Here is a 16784-nt window from a genome sequence, read left to right as displayed (position 1 = left end):
TGAACCTTGTTGTTCTTGTTACTTTAACTGCTGGTGCTGGAAGTTTGCAGAATGTTTCTGTGCTGGCAGACTTACGGTTTTTCTCCTGTATGAATCAATACATGTCTTATTAGATTTCCTTTTGTCGAGAAAGCCTTCTCACAGTATTCACAGGCAAACGGTTTTTCTCCTGTATGAGTACGCATATGAATTGTCAGGTTTGACTTATCCGAGCAATTCTTCTTACAGTATTCACATGTAAATGGGCTTCCCCCTGTATGCGTGTACATGTGTCTTATTAGATTTCTCTTTTTCGAGAAAGCCTTCTCACAGTATTCACAGGCAAATGTTTTTTCTCCTGTATGAGTACGCATATGAATTGTCAGGTTTGACTTATCCGAGAAATTCTTCTTACAGTATTCACATGTAAATGGCTTTTCCCCCGTATGAGTGCGTACATGAATTTTTAGGCTCGATTCATGTGAGAAACTCTTCTCACAGTATTGACAGACAAACGGCTTTTCTCCTGTATGAATGCGTATGTGTCTTATTAGATTTCCTTTTATCGAGAAAGTCTTCTCACAGTATTCACAGGCAAACGGTTTTTCTCCTGTATGAGTCCATATATGTTTTATTAGATATCTTTTTGCCGAGAAAGCCTTCTCACAGTATTCACAGGCAAACGGTTTTTCTCCTGTATGAGTACGCATATGAATTGTCAGGTTTGACTTCTCCGAGAAATTCTTCTTACAGTATTCACATGTAAATGGGCTTTCCCCTATATGAGTGTGTATGTGTCTTATTAGATTTCTCTTTATCGAGAAAGCCTTCTCACAATATTCACAGACAAATGGCTTTTCCCCTGTATGAGTGCGAATGTGTCTTTTTAGGCTCGCTTTTATCGAGAAAGTCTTCTTACAGTATTCACATGTAAATGGCTTTTCCCCCGTATGAGTGCGTACATGAATTCTTTGGGTCCATTCATTTGAGAAACTCTTCTCACAGTATTGACAGGCAAACGGTTTTTCTCCTGTATGAGTCCATATATGAATTTTTAGGCTCGATTTATGTGAGAAACTCTTCTCACAGTGTTGACAGACAAACGGCTTTTCTCCTGTATGAGTGCGTATGTGTCTTATTAGATTTCTTTTTGTCGAGAAAACCTTCTCACAGTATTCACAGAATAAAAGTTTTTCCCCTGTATGAATACGTTCATGAATTTTCATGTTTACTTTTTGCCTAAATGTTTTATTACAATATCCACAGGTAAATGGTTTTTCTTCGGTTTGTATCATCTCGTGTCTTTTTAGAGTGGTTTTTTCTTTGAAGCACAGATTGAATTTGTTGCATTTATGTGGCTTCTCGTGGCAATGAGTATATTTTTTCATTTTTAACTTATGATACATGAATATATTTTTCTTATGCATTTCCAAAGATTTATCAATACTACATTCATCACAATTATAGTTTTTTTTTGTACTGAGATCTAGGGGTTCCTCTTGGATGTTACTCCCACTGCCCTGTTCCAGAGAAGCCTCCATGTCTATTAATTTCAGAAACAAAGAAAAACGATTATTAAAAATTCTTCAGAAATATTTTTTTCAATCTATAGTGACTGTATAAAGTTGATATCACTTTAGACAATTATATATAATTACCTTTTCAGTTTGGAACCATCTGCTAGATCTCCAGAGTTGCTCACAATGCGCTCCACTGGTTGCCCACTAAAAATGAAAACAAAATTCTAATAATAGTATTTTCTTCTTCCCTTATTTTCATCCAATTACAAAAGATAGGAACTAAAAATTATTTTATATTTTCTAAGGTTAAATATTTTTTTTATAGACAAATAGGTTTTCTCCTATATGAGTTTGTATTCGAAGTGTGTATAAGTCCATGATTATTTTTTACAAATGAATTAATTCATGCTTTCTCATCTGCCTTTTTCTACCCTTGTATGGATAAGTTCATGAACGTTTGCTTGTGTTTTTTGCCTGAATGTTTTATTACAGTATCTACAGGAAAAGGGTTTTTCCCCCATATGAATGCGTATGTGATTTCTTAGGGTCGATTTATTTGAGAATGTCTTCTCACAATGTCCACAGGTAAACGGCCTTTCTCCTGTATGAGTGCGAATGTGTCTTGTTAGGCTCGCTTTTGTCGAGAAATTCTTCTTACAGTATTCACATATAAATGGCTTTTCCCCCGTATGAGTGCGTACATGAATTCTTAGGCTCAATTCATATGAGAAACTCTTCTCACAGTATTGACAGACAAACGGCTTTTCTCCTGTATGAATGCGTATGTGTCTTATTAGATTTCTTTTTCTCGAGAAAGTCTTCTCACAGTATTCACAGACAAATGGTTTTTCCCCTGTATGAATACGTTCATGAATTTTCATGTTTCCTTTTTGCCTAAATGTTTTATTACAATATCCACAGGTAAATGTGTGTCTAAAAATAAACGGCCTTTCTCCTGTATGAGTACGAATGTGTCTTATTAGGTTCGATTTTGTCGAGAAAGTCTTCTTACAGTATTCACATGTAAATGGCTTTTCCCCCGTATGAGTGCGTACATGAATTCTTAGGCTCAATTCATGTGAAAAACTCTTCTCACAGTATTGACAGACAAACGGCTTTTCTCCTGTATGAGTGCGTATATGTCTTATTAGATTTCTTTTTGTCGAGAAAGTCTTCTTACAGTATTCACATGTAAATGGCTTTTCCCCCGTATGAGTGCGTACATGAATTCTTAGATTTCTTTTTCTCGAGAAAACCTTCTCACAGTATTCACAGACAAATGGTTTTTCCCCTGTATGAATACGTTCATGAATTTTCATGTTTCCTTTTTGCCTAAATGTTTTATTACAATATCCACAGGTAAATGTGTGTCTAAAAATAAACGGCCTTTCTCCTGTATGAGTACGAATGTGTCTTATTAGGTTCGATTTTACCGAGAAAGTCTTCTTACAGTATTCACATGTAAATGGCTTTTCCCCCGTATGAGTGCGTACATGAATTCTTAGGCTCGATTCATGTGAAAAACTCTTCTCACAGTATTGACAGACAAACGGCTTTTCTCCTGTATGAGAGCGTTTATGAATTTTCATATCGTATTTCCGTCTAAATTTGTTATTACAAAATTCACAGATAAATGGTTTTTCTTCGGTGTGTATCATCTCGTGTCTTTTTAGAGTGTTTTTTTTTTTGAAGCACCGATCGCATTTGTTGCATTTATGCGGCTTGTCGTGGCAATGAGTATTTTTTTCATTTTTAACTTATGATACATGAATATATTTATCTTATGCATTTCCAAAGAAGATTTTTCAATACTGCATTCATCACAATTATAGTTTTTTTTTGTACTGAGATCTAAGGGTTCCTCTTGGATGTTACTCCCACTGCCCTGTTCCAGAGAAGCCTCCATCTCTATTAATTTCAGAAACAAAGAAAAACGATTATTAAAAATTCTTCAGAAATACTTTTTTCAATCTATAGTGACTGTATAAAGTTGATATCACTTTAGACAATTATATATAATTACCTTTTCAGTTTGGAACCATCTGCTAGATCTCCAGAGTTGCTCTCAATGCGCTCCACTGGTTGCCCACTAAAAATGAAAAAGAAATTCTAATAATAGTATTTTCTTCTTCCCTTATTTTCAACCAATTTCAAAAGATAGGAACTAAAAATTATTTTATATTTACTAAGATGGTTAAATATTTTTTTCATGGACAAACGGGTTTTCTCCTATTTGTATTCGATTCTTCTCTTATAAGTGTTTATATCGAGAAACCATAATTATTTTTTTACAAATGAATTAATTCATGCTTTCTCATCTGGCTTTTGCTAGAGAAGGTATTGTTACAATATTTACAAGTATATGGTTTTTCCCCTGTATGGATGCGTTCATGAACGTTTGCTTGTGTTTTTTGCCTGAATCTTTTATTACAGTATCCACAGGAAAAGGGTTTTTCCCCCGTATGAATGTATATGTGTGTTATTAGGGTCGATTTATTTGAGAATGTCTTCTCACAATGTCCACAGATAAACGGCCTTTCTCCTGTATGGATGCGTTCATGAACGTTTGCTTGTGTTTTTTGCCTGAATCTTTTATTACAGTATCCACAGGAAAAGGGTTTTTCCCCCGTATGAATGTATATGTGATTTCTTAGGGTCGATTTATTTGAGAATGTCTTCTCACAATGTCCACAGATAAACGGCCTTTCTCCTGTATGAGTGCGAATGTGCCTTATTAGATTTCTTTTTCTCGAGAAAACCTTCTCACAGTATTCACAGACAAATGGTTTTTCCCTTGTATGAATACGTTCATGAATTTTCATGTTTCCTTTTTGCCTAAATGTTTTATTACAATGTCCACAGGTAAATGGTTTTTCTTCAGTGTGTATCATCTCGTTTCTTTTTAGAACGGTTTTTTTTTTGAAGCACCGATCGCATTTGTTGCATTTATGCGGCTTGTCGTGGCAATGAGTATATTTTTTCATTTTTAACTTATGATACATGAATATATTTTTCTTATGCATTTCCAAAGAAGAGTTTTCAATACTGCATTCATCACAATTATAGTTTTTTTTTCTACTGAGATCTAGGGGTTCCTCTTGGATGTTACTCCCACTGCCCTGTTCCATAGAAGCCTCCATGTCTATTAATTTCAGAAACAAAGAAAAACGATTATTAAAAATTCTTCAGAAATACTTTTTTCAATCTTTAGTGATTTTTTTAATGTCGCCTTAGACAATTATATATAATTACCTTTTCGGTTTGGAACCATCTGCTAGATCTCCAGAGTTGCTCACAATGCGCTCCACTGGTTGCCCACTACAAATGAAAAAGAAATTCTAATAATAGTTTTTTCTTCTTCCCTTATTTTCAACCAATTTCAAAAGATAGGAACTAAAAATTATTTTATATTTACTAAGATGGTTAAATATTTTTTTTATAGACAAATAGGTTTTCTCCTATATGAGTTTGTATTCGAAGTGTGTATAAGTCCATGATTATTTTTTACAAATGAATTAATTCATACTTTCTCATCTGCCTTTTTCTACCCTTGTATGGATAAGTTCATGAATGTTTGCTTATGTTTTTTGCCTGAATGTTTTATTACAGTATCCACAGGAAAAGGGTTTTTCCCCCATATGAATGCGTATGTGATTTCTTAGGGTCGATTTATTTGAGAATGTCTTCTCACAATGTCCACAGATAAACGGCCTTTCTCCTGTATGAGTGCGAATGTGCCTTATTAGATTTCTTTTTCTCGAGAAAACCTTCTCACAGTATTCACAGACAAATGGTTTTTCCCTTGTATGAATACGTTCATAAATTTTCATGTTTCCTTTTTGCCTAAATGTTTTATTACAATGTCCACAGGTAAATGGTTTTTCTTCAGTGTGTATCATCTCGTTTCTTTTTAGAACGGTTTTTTTTTTTGAAGCACCGATCGCATTTGTTGCATTTATGCGGCTTGTCGTGGCAATGAGTATATTTTTTCATTTTTAACTTATGATACATGAATATATTTTTCTTATGCATTTCCAAAGAAGAGTTTTCGATACTGCATTCATCACAATTATAGTTTTTTTTTCTACTGAGATCTAGGGGTTCCTCTTGGATGTTACTCCCACTGCCCTGTTCCATAGAAGCCTCCATGTCTATTAATTTCAGAAACAAAGAAAAACGATTATTAAAAATTCTTCAGAAATACTTTTTTCAATCTTTAGTGATTTTTTTAATGTCGCCTTAGACAATTATATATAATTACCTTTTCGGTTTGGAACCATCTGCTAGATCTCCAGAGTTGCTCACAATGCGCTCCACTGGTTGCCCACTACAAATGAAAAAGAAATTCTAATAATAGTTTTTTCTTCTTCCCTTATTTTCATCCAATTACAAAAGATAGGAACTAAAAATTATTTGTTACATTATTTACAAGTATATGGTTTTTCCCCTGTATGGATACGTTCATGAACGTTTGCTTGTGTTTTTTGTCTGAATGTTTTATTACAGTATCCACAGGAAAAGGGTTTTTCCCCGGTATGAACGTATATGTGTGTTCTTAGGGTCGATTTCTCTGAGAATGTCTTCTCACAATGTCCACAGGTAAACGGCCTTTCTCCTGTATGAGTGCGAATGTGTTTTATTAGGCTCGATTTTAACGAGAAAGTCTTCTCGCAATATTTACAGACAAATGGCTTTTCCCCTGTATGGATGCGCTTATGAAAGTTTGCTTGTGTTTTTTGCCTGAATGTTTTACTACAGTATCCACAGGTAAATGGTTTTTCTCCCGTATGGGTGCGTATGTGTGTTCTTAGGATCAATTTATTTGAAAATGTCTTCTCACAATGTCCACAGGTAAACGACCTTTCCCCTGTATGAGTGCGAATGTGACTTATTAGGTTCGATTTTGCCGAGAAAGTCTTATTACAGCATTCACATGCAAATGGCTTTTCCCCCGTATGAGTGCGTAAATGAATTTTTAGCCTCGATTTATGTGAGAAACTCTTTTCACAGTATTGACAGACAAACGGCTTCTCTCCTGTATGAGTACGCATATGAATTGTCAAGTTTGATTTATCCGAGAAATTCTTCTTACAGTATTCACATGTAAATGGCTTTTCCCCCGTATGAGTGCGTAAATGAATTTTTAGGCTCAATTCATGTGAGAAACTCTTTTCACAGTATTGACAGACAAACGGCTTTTCTCCTGTATGAGTGCGTATGTGTCTTATTAGGCTCGATTTTGTCGAGAAAACCTTCTCACAATATTCACAGACAAATGGTTTTTCCCCTCTATGAATACGTTCATGAATTTTCATGTTTCCTTTTTGCCTAAATTTTTTATTACAACATTCACAGGTAAATGGTTTTTCTTCGGTGTGTATCATCTCGTGTCTTTTTAGATTGCCTTTTTCTTTGAAGCACCGATCGCATTTGTTGCATTTATGCGGCTTGTCGTGGCAATGAGTATTTTTTTTCATTTTAAACTTATGATACTTGAATATATTTTTCTTATGCATTTCCAAAGAAGATTTTTCAATACTGCATTCATCACAATTACAGTTTTTTTTTGTACTGAGATCTAGGGGTTCCTCTTGGATGTTACTCCCACTGCCCCGTTCCATAGAAGCCTCCATGTCTATTAATTTCAGAAACAAAGAAAAACGATTATTAAAAATTCTTCAGAAATATTTTTTTCAATCTGTAGTGACTGTATAAAGTTGATATCACCTTAGACAATTATATATAATTACCTTTTCGATTTGGAACCATCTGCTAGATCTCCAGAGTTGCTCACAATGCGCTCCACTGGTTGCCCACTAAAAATGAAAAAGAAATTCTAATAATAGTATTTTCTTCTTCCCTTATTTTCATCCAATTACAAAAAATAGGAACTAAAAATTATTTTATATTTACTAAGAAGGTTAAATATTTTTTTCATGGACAAACGGGTTTTCTCCTATATGAGTCTGTATTCGAGTCTTCTCTTATAAGTTTGTATATCGAGAACCCATTATTATTTTTTTACAAATGAATTAATTCATGCTTTCTCATCTGCCTTTTTCTAGAGAAGGTATTGTTACAACGGTTTTCCCCCTGTATGAGTGCGTTTATGTTTTTCCATATGTACTTTCTGCCTGAATGCTTTACTACAGTATCCACAGGTAAATGGTTTTTCTCCCGTATGGGTGCGTATGTGTGTTCTTAGGGTCGATTTCTCTGAGAATGTCTTCTGACAATATTTACAAGTATATGGTTTTTCCCCTGTATGGATACGTTCATGAACGTTTGCTTGTGTTTTTTGTCTGAATGTTTTATTACAGTATCCACAGGAAAAGGGTTTTTCGTATGTGTGTTCTTAGGGTCGATTTCTCTGAGAATGTCTTCTCACAATGTCCACAGGGAAACGGCCTTTCTCCTGTATGAGTGCGAATGTGACTTATTAGGCTCGATTTTGCCGAGAAGGTCTTATTACAGCATTCACATGTAAATGGCTTTTCTCCCGTATGAGTGCGTAAATGAATTTTTAGGCTCGATTTATGTGAGAAACTCTTTTCACAGTATTGACAGACAAACGGCTTCTCTCCTGTATGAGTGCGTATGTGTCTTATTAGGCTCGATTTTGTCGAGAAAACCTTCTCACAATATTCACAGACAAATGGTTTTTCCCCTGTATGAATACGTTCATGAATTTTCATGTTTCCTTTTTGCCTAAATGTTTTATTACAACATTCACAGGTAAATGGTTTTTCTTCGGTGTGTATCATCTCGTGTCTTTTTAGAGCGGTTTTTTCTTTTAAAGAAGATTTTTCAATACTGCATTCATCACAATTACAGTTTTTTTTTGTACTGAGATCTAGGGGTTCCTCTTGGATGTTACTCCCACTGCCCTGTTCCAGAGAAGCCTCCATGTCTATTAATTTCAGAAACAAAGAAAAACGATTATTAAAAATTCTTCAGAAATATTTTTTTCAATCTATAGTGACTGTATAAAGTTGATATCACTTTAGACAATTATATATAATTACCTTTTCAGTTTGGAACCATCTGCTAGATCTCCAGAGTTGCTCACAATGCGCTCCACTGGTTGCCCACTAAAAATGAAAAAGAAATTCTAATAATAGTATTTTCTTCTTCCCTTATTTTCAACCAATTTCAAAAGATAGGAACTAAAAATTATTTTATATTTAAATTTCTTACTACATTTCTTCTAAGAAGGTTAAATATTTTTTTATAGACAAACAAGTTTTCTCCTATATGAGTTTGTATTGGAATCTTCTCTTATAAGTGTGTATATCGAGAATTTCCATGATTATTTTTTACCTACCACTCAAATGAATTAATTCATGCTTTCTCATCTGCCTTTTTCTGGAGAAGGTATTGTTACAATATTTACAAGTATGTGGTTTTTCCCCTGTATGGATGCGCTTATGAACGTTTGCTTGTGTTTTTTGCCTGAATGTTTTACTACAGTATCCACAGGTAAATGGTTTTTCTCCCGTATGGATGCGTATGTGTGTTCTTAGGATCGATTTCTCTGAGAATGTCTTCTCACAATGTCCACAGGTAAACGGCCTTTCTCCTGTATGAGTGCGAATGTGTCTTATTAGGCTCGATTTTACGGAGAAAGTCTTCTCGCAATATTCACAGACAAATGGCTTTTCCCCTGTATGAGTGCGTTTATGAACTTCCATATTTATTTTTCGGCTGAATGGTTTACTACAGTATCCACAGGCAAACGGTTTTTCTCCCGTGTGGGTGCGTATATGTGTTCTTAGGATCGATTTCTCTGAGAATGTCTTCTCACAATGTCCACAGGGAAACGGCCTTTCTCCTGTATGAGTGCGAATGTGTCTTATTAGGCTCGATTTTACCGAGAAAGTCTTCTCGCAATATTCACAGACAAATGGCTTTTCCCCTGTATGAGTGCGTTTATGAACTTCCATATTTATTTTTCGGCTGAATGGTTTACTACAGTATCCACAGGTAAACGGTTTTTCTCCCGTGTGGGTGCGTATGTGTGTTCTTAGGATCGATTTCTCTGAGAATGTCTTCTCACAATATCCATAGGGAAACGGCCTTTCTCCTGTATGAGTGCGAATGTGTTTTATTAGGCTCGATTTTACCGAGAAAGTCTTCTCACAATATTTACAGAGAAATGGTCTTTGAACTTCCATATTTATTTTTCGGCTGAATGGTTTACTACAGTATCCACAGGTAAACGGTTTTTCTAGTTTCAGTTTAGTCAAGAAAATTCTCACAATATTCACTTTCTTCTGTCTGAGTCTTTTTATTAATTTCCATGTTGTATTTCTGCCTAAAAGTTTTACTACAGTATTCACAGGTAAACGGTTTTTCTTGAGTATGTATCATCTTTTTAAACAAGCACTAATCATATTTATGCGGGTGTCCACAGAATTAGTAGAAACCTTCGAGCATTCCAGAAATTGTTTGTATCTTCAAAAAGATTTTTTAATGCCGTATTCGTCATAATTATACTTTTTTTTTGTACTGAGATTATGGGGTTCCTCTTGGATGTTACTTCTACTAGTCTGTTCCAGAGAATCTTCCATATCTATTAATTTCTGAAACAAAGAAAAGATAGTTATTACAAACAATTATTAAAAATTCTTTAGAAATTATTTTTAATCCTTTAGATGGAATGTGACTATAAAAATTTTGTACTCACAAGTTTAAATATTCCGGCGAAAAGGCCCTTGCTGACCTATCTGGTTGGCAGTTGGCTGCCCGCTAAAGGGTTAATCTTGCAGGACCGGCTTCCCTTCTGAAGCTGATGGTCAGTAGAGTTGCTACAGGTTGTGTGGGGGCTGTGTCGTTGCTATGCCAAAGAGTTATTTTTCAAAGGAACATTGTTGCTCCGCCCTAAACTTCCAACAACATTGGCAGCCACTTGTTCGATTGGTGGCAATTTTTTGGATAAACACTAGACGGTTGTATATAATCCTGTGGATGGTAAAAGATGGAAACCCCTCTGCGTGAAGCTTCATATATATATACCTCTTAAATCCAGCCTTCACATTGAGTGCACACCTCTTCGTCCGTCAACTCCTACTCCTCCCCTTACCTCGTCCGGATGTTTTCGTCTCTATTATTTTTTCTTCATTTATTTTTAGAGGTAAGATATTAACTTTTTAGTAGACAACTCTGATAGATTAAAAAAAAAAGCATTTAGATCGAAAAAATTAAAATAGTTTGTTGTCAACTTAGTTTTGTTTTTAGATTTGGAGACTTTTGATCTAGCTTAGCTACTTTTTTTAGCAATTACCTATATTTTGGCGACTAGATGTTTTTTTGTAATCAAAGATCTAAATATTATTGTTTCTTTAACTGGTAACCGACTTCAGCGTTCTCGTCCAGTTACCACTTTTGGCGCTGTTTCTTTGCGCCAAAAAACATTCTGAACTACCTATATGAAACAGTGTTTATCAGCAATTTTTTTCTATGTAGTGTTTTTTGAAGTTTCAGTATACATTACAACTCTCTTTTTTCTTTTCTTTTCAAGATTGTGTTATGTGTGTTGGTGATGAGTATATTTGCTGTTCTTCTGGGATTTGTTATTTTTGGATGGAAATACATAGAAGAGTTGTCTTCCACCCCAGAAATCTCATCACAGCTGCTACCTTCCAATGTGGCGAATCCACAGAAAGATGAATCGCCCTTGGCCTTCTTTATGCCAGACAAGGAAAGTTTCCTCAGAGAAAATGACTTTCGCTGGAACTTCCCGAAATGCCAGCATTGTCAACATCTACGATCCGAAAACTTAACTAATCGAAGAAACTACAAGAAAAAACAACGAAATCGTAGTCAGAAGAGTGAGGATAAAAACCTTGAGCCAATGGAAACTAATATTATATCTCTTCCCCCCCTTTCCATTTGTGTGTAGATGTATTTTTTTTAATTTTACAGTATAATTGCTTTTTTAATAAGAAGGTTTAAAAGGCATTTATGATCCAAAAAATACAAAAAGTCGGCCACTAAAGGGTTAAAAGGCATTTATGAGCCCCCAAAAAAGTCTACTATATAATAGTAATCTACAGTAAGATTTAAAATATAAAATATTTAAAAACTAACTTTATTTATAATAGCCAATTGCCAATTAAAGGATGCGAAATATTAATTGTCTATAGTAAGATGTAAAATAAAAAATATTCAAAAACCAACTTTATTGATAATAACCTGATACAGCCATGACATTTCAAAGCTGACTTTCTCTTATATTTTCTTTCACACTGATCACAGGTAAAGGGTCTCTGATTGCTGTGTGATGGATAATAGCTTGAAAGAGCCGTCTGGGTTCGAAAACTGTGATTGCATTGAAAACACATAAATGGTTTTTCTTTATCAAATGTACTTTCTGATGAAATGTTTTGTCACAGAATTTACAGGCAAATTGTTTTTTTTTTTTTTCATCGGTGTGTGTTTTTTAGATGCCGCCTTAGCCCCTCTTTATTTTTGAAGAATTTATCACATCGGTCACATCTATGGAGCCTCTCATCGTCATGTCTTTTTTTGTGCCGCCTTAGCCCCTCTTTATTTTTGAAGAATTTATCACATCGGTCACATCTATGGAGCCTCTCATCGTCATGTCTTTTTTTGTGCCGCCTTAGCCCCTCTTTATTTTTGAAGAATTTATCACATCGGTCACATCTATGGAGCCTCTCATCACAATGTGTGATTGTATGGGCGTTGTTCTTATGAATATCTAATGAGGATTTGCTGACGAAGAAAAGATCACATTGATCGCAGACATAGAGATCTTCAACCAATTTTCTTTTATTACTTTCATAGGTTTTACACCAAGCCCTATATAGTGCGGTGTATATAATTAGCACTTTACATTTATGTTCTTTCTTCTCTTTCAGATGGTGCCGAATACGACAGAATATCCGGCAGATAGAGGAACACATTGGAGACGGACACGAAGCGCTCTGACCAAATAAATGAAGCAGATCCGATAGTTTATTTTCTCTCTTTTGATATAATACATATTGTGACACTTTATCAGCGGCTTCTTCACATTCCTTTATATAAATACTGTGATTTTTATCTTGAGAGGGAGACTCCTCTTCGATTTCTTGCAAAGGATTATATGATACCAGTACCTGATTATCACTTCTAGTTTCCATTTTTATTAGATCTATTGAAAAAAAAAATAGTTATTAGAAAAATTCCAAATGATTGTTAACCTCGGAGTTAACCCTTTAGCGGGCAGCCAACTGCCAACCAGATAGGTCAGCAATTGCCTTTTCGCCTCAGTGTTATATACGACCATATGGTCATACGACTACACCTTTATCATAAATGCACGGAGTAGTAGTAGTAGTTAGTGTTGGGTTGTTACAATAATATAAACACCTCTTTCATTTGAACCTTAACTCCTCGGACTAGAGTGGTGGTGGACGGTGCCGCCGCTAGAAAGAGTTTTTGAGCAATATTGGCTGCCACATTACAGTCTCTATCCAGAAAGGCTCCACCGATTGGACAAAAACTAGTAATTGTTGTTGTTGCTGGAAGTTTGGAGAATGTTTCTGTGCTGGAGGACTTTGTCGTTTTAGTAGGCAGAGCAACGACGTAGACCCCGAAGGTAGTACACCTCCTCCTTCTTCCCCCCTCCCAGTACAGGAAAACTTGGCTGAACCGTACGCTACGTTGAATGGTTTCTTAGTGTCTCCCAAAACCTTGTTTACGAATGTGTCTAGAGTCTAGTACTAATTTTTTTTCCTCAATAGGTTTAAAAAGCATTTATTATCCAAAAAGTCGCCCGCTAAAAGGTTGATAATCCATGTAAAATAAAAAAATATTCAAAAACCAACTTTATTGATAATAACCTTATATAGCCACTTGCCAACTAAAGGGTTCTTTCATGTATGAATGCGTTTATGAGTCCTTAGGTTTGATTTATCTGAGAAAGTCTTTTGACAGCATTCACAGACAAACGGTTTTTCCCCCGTATGAATGCGTTTATGGATTTTCATATATCCTTTCTGCCTGAATGTTTTACTACAGTATCCACAGGTAAATGGTTTTTCCCCTGTATGAGTGCGTATATGACATTTTAGGCTCGATTTATCCGAGAAAGTTTTCTGACAATATTTACAGATAAATGGTTTTTCTCCCGTATGAATACGTTTATGGATTTTCATATATGCTTTCTGCCTGAATGTTTTACTACAGTATCCACAGATAAACGGTTTTTCCCCAGTATGAATGCGCTCATGAACTTCCATGTCTCTTTTCCGCCTGAATGTTTTACTACAGTATCCGCAGGTAAACGGTTTTTCCCCTGTATGGATGAGCTTATGATCTTCCACGTCTCTTTTCTGTTTGAATGTTTTACTACAGTATTCATAGGTAACTGGTTTTTCTCCTGTATGGGTGCGTGTGTGTGAGAAAGTCTTCTCACTTAGGTCCACAGAATTAGTAAAAATCTTCGAGCATTCCGGTAAGTTTTCACTCTTTTTCATTTTTAACTTATAACATTTAAATATGTTTTTATCGAAATGAATATTCTTCAACAAAGATTTTTCATCATAAGTATAATTTTTTTTTGTACTGAGATCCAAAGGTTCCTCTTGGATATTACTCCCATTGGCCTGTTCCAGAGAACCTTCCATGTCTATTAATTTTAAAAAAGAAAAAAAAGAGTTATTATAAATAGTTACTAAAATAGCAGTATTGTTAAATAAAATAAATTTTTTAAATATTATTTATTTTAGTATGAGGACGAAGAAGAAGGATGAACCTCCACCGTTGTTCGGCCACTTGTCCGATAGGCAACATTCTTATACCTTTCTCATATAAATAAATACTTATATGATTCCTCTTACACTAAAAAAAAATTTCCTAGCAAATGTTTCCCCTCCCTCCCCTTATTATATTTACCCTTTGAATATGTATGTGTTATCTGAGAAAATCTTCTGATAATATTCACAAACAAACAGCCTTTTAACAGTATTCAGACAAACGTTTTTCCCCTCGTATGGATTTCTATTCTTTTTACTCTCCTGTATAAGTACATGTGTGTCTTATTAGGTTCGATTTTAATGAGAAACTCTTCGCACAGTATTCACAAACAAACGGCCTTTTCCCCGTATGAGTACGTTCATGAGATTTTATGTGTTCTTTCTCCCTGAATGTTTTACTACAGTTTCGACAGGTAAACGGTTTTTCTCCTGTATGAATACGTTTATGTTTTTTCATTGTTTCTTTCATGTTGAATTTTTTGCTACAATATTCACAGGTAGACGGTTTTTCTCCTGTATGAATGCGTTTATGTACTGTTAGGTTCGATTTGAATGAGAAATCCTTCTTACAGTATTCACAAATGAACGGCTTTTCCCCTGTATGAGTACGTATGTGAGTTTTTAGGTTGTATTTTTTCGAAAAAGTCTTCTCACAATATTTACAAGAAAAGGGTTTTCCCCGTATGAATGCGTTTATGTACTGTTAGGTTCGATTTTAATGAGAAATCCTTCTTACAGTATTCACAAATGAACGGCTTTTCCCCTGTATGAGTCCGCATATGAATTCTTAGGATCGATTTATATGAGAAAGTCTTCTCACAGTATTCACAAGTATGTATCATCTCATGTTTTTTTAAAATAGCTCCATCACCGCATTTATACGGCTTCTCTTGAGAATGGGTGGCCATAATAAGGTTCACAGAATTAGTAGAAACCTCTGGACATTCTGATAATTTTTCACTCTTTTCTAATTTCAACTTATAAAACCTAAATATATTTTTACCCAAATAAGTATTCTTATGCTTTTCTCTATATTCCTTATTATTATGGTTTTCTTGTGTAGTAAGATCTAGGGGTTCCTCTTGGATGTTACTCCCACCGGCCCGTTCCAGAGAATCTTCCATATCTACTAATTTTAGGAACAAATAAAAAATAGTTATTACAAAATATTATTAACCCTTTAGCGGGCAGCCTTTTCGCCTCAGTGTTATATACGACCATATGGTCATACTACTACACCTTTGTCATAAATATATAAAGTAGTGATAGTAGTAGTAGTAGTTAGTTTTACCCCGAAGGTACACCACCTTCTTTATTGATAACAATCCGATATAACCACTTGTCCGCTATTCCCAAAAAAGTCTACTGTCTAATTGTCTATAATAAAATGTAAAATAAAAAATATTAAAAAACCAACTTTATTGATAATAACCTGATATAGCCACTTGTCCGCTAAAGGGTTAAGGAATAATAAAAGAAGTGTTTTTTGTTGAATTTTATTATCAAAAAAAGAAATAAACACCAGTAGACTATATAAGTAAAAGAGATGCGATGGTCACTGAGATGAAAAATATTTTCAACCTGGTTGAAGGTTAAGAAATATCACCTAAAAACGGAAAATATTTTTTTATTTAGCCTAGAGTTTGAAAACCATTTTCTTACAACTAGAAAGAAAAATTCTAATAGGAGATTCCTAGCATATTTAAAAATTCCATCCACGCCCACCAATTTGATTCAATCATCATACCAGTAATATGACTGGGAAAAGATTTACGTGCATTGATAAGTGCATCAATAAAATCTTCTCGATTTTTACTTATTGGAGATGGAAATGGTGTAATTAAATTAAGAGAATAACTTGCCAACAATCTACTAAGGCGGCCATTTCCATCACTAAAGGGATGCAACGAAACCAGTTTAACTAGAAGCCATGCGGCACACCTAAAGATACCCTCTACACCTTTTTTTTCTTCAATGTTTTTCTTCATGTTTATAATAAAACTATTATACTGGTCCAGACAAGTCCAAATCTCTGTTTCCCATTCTTCTTGACTTCCCTTTCTTGGGTATTTATGAATTTCACCCTTATATTCGGCTACTCTATCAAAAGTACTAAATATTCCCGGGGGGGTCATAATTTTCTCATCAATTACTCCAGTCATTAGAATTTTATGAATATCAATAATGTATTTTCTAATTTCTAAAAATCCCAAATTTGATGGATTTCGTTGTTTTTCTTTCTCATCCATTTCCATTAGTTTTAACCATGCTTTGTATAAATTCTTGGTTTCCAGCTCACCAGGAATCTTATAGAATTTCTTATTCTCAGTAGAAAGGGCTCCTTCAAAATTATCAATTATCTTTTGTGTAGTTTTATAATCTTGGATTGCAATTTTTTCATTAATAATTATATTATGAATGAATTTTTCTACCATTTTTTTCTTAGCTTTTTTTACTTTCACTTTATCTACTAATTTCTCATTAGTTTTCCATAATTTCTGAAATTTTATGATATCTTCAATCA

At 34.6% G+C, this 16784-nt stretch overlaps 5 protein-coding genes across 5 annotated transcripts; all 5 read right to left on the bottom strand.

Annotated features, from left to right (window-relative positions):
- Positions 1–71: 71 nt before the first annotated feature.
- LOC145390288 (uncharacterized) lies at positions 72–1205 on the bottom strand. Its single transcript, XM_080265266.1, has one exon. It carries the CDS (start codon positions 1203–1205, stop codon positions 72–74), a length of 1134 nt encoding a protein of 377 aa, XP_080121392.1.
- A 428-nt stretch (positions 1206–1633) lies between these two features.
- LOC145390286 (uncharacterized) lies at positions 1634–3088 on the bottom strand. Its single transcript, XM_080265265.1, has 3 exons — positions 2886–3088; positions 2259–2432; positions 1634–1703 (listed from the first exon to the last, which is right to left on the bottom strand). The coding sequence occupies exons 1-3, from the start codon at positions 3086–3088 to the stop codon at positions 1634–1636; spliced, it is 447 nt and encodes a 148-aa protein (XP_080121391.1).
- Positions 3089–3787: 699 nt separating this feature from the next.
- LOC145390285 (uncharacterized) lies at positions 3788–4321 on the bottom strand. The gene has a single exon (XM_080265264.1). It carries the CDS (start codon positions 4319–4321, stop codon positions 3788–3790), a length of 534 nt encoding a protein of 177 aa, XP_080121390.1.
- Positions 4322–5920: 1599 nt separating this feature from the next.
- Positions 5921–6976, bottom strand: LOC145390284 (uncharacterized). The gene has a single exon (XM_080265263.1). It carries the CDS (start codon positions 6974–6976, stop codon positions 5921–5923), a length of 1056 nt encoding a protein of 351 aa, XP_080121389.1.
- A 599-nt stretch (positions 6977–7575) lies between these two features.
- On the bottom strand, positions 7576–8407 carry LOC145390283 (uncharacterized). The gene is made up of 2 exons (XM_080265262.1): positions 7845–8407; positions 7576–7774 (listed from the first exon to the last, which is right to left on the bottom strand). Exons 1-2 carry the CDS (start codon positions 8405–8407, stop codon positions 7576–7578), a joined length of 762 nt encoding a protein of 253 aa, XP_080121388.1.
- Positions 8408–16784: the final 8377 nt, after the last annotated feature.

This window comes from Coenobita brevimanus, unplaced genomic scaffold (genome assembly GCF_032717465.1).
Source record: "Coenobita brevimanus isolate Jiangsu-jjx unplaced genomic scaffold, ASM3271746v2 jjx.HiC_scaffold_472, whole genome shotgun sequence".
NCBI classification, from domain to species: Eukaryota; Metazoa; Arthropoda; class Malacostraca; order Decapoda; family Coenobitidae; genus Coenobita; species Coenobita brevimanus.
This window is presented reverse-complemented; position numbering and strand designations above follow the sequence as displayed.

Coding starts and splice junctions, on each gene's coding strand:
- LOC145390283 (XM_080265262.1), bottom strand. CDS start 8,407: ATGGAGGCTTCTCTGGAACAGGGCAGTGGGAGTAACATCCAAGAGGAA. Junction 7,775..7,844: donor TCGACCCTAAGAACACACAT/ACGAAAAACCCT, acceptor AAACGTTCATGA/ACGTATCCATACAGGGGAAA.
- LOC145390288 (XM_080265266.1), bottom strand. CDS start 1,205: ATGAAAATTCATGAACGTATTCATACAGGGGAAAAACTTTTATTCTGT.
- LOC145390285 (XM_080265264.1), bottom strand. CDS start 4,321: ATGAAAATTCATGAACGTATTCATACAAGGGAAAAACCATTTGTCTGT.
- LOC145390284 (XM_080265263.1), bottom strand. CDS start 6,976: ATGAAAAAAAATACTCATTGCCACGACAAGCCGCATAAATGCAACAAA.
- LOC145390286 (XM_080265265.1), bottom strand. CDS start 3,088: ATGAAAATTCATAAACGCTCTCATACAGGAGAAAAGCCGTTTGTCTGT. Junction 2,433..2,885: donor CGTACTCATACAGGAGAAAG/GCCGTTTATTTT, acceptor GTTTATTTTTAG/ACACACATTTACCTGTGGAT. Junction 1,704..2,258: donor ATTCATACAGGAGAAAAGCC/GTTTGTCTGTCA, acceptor TTTCATTTTTAG/TGGGCAACCAGTGGAGCGCA.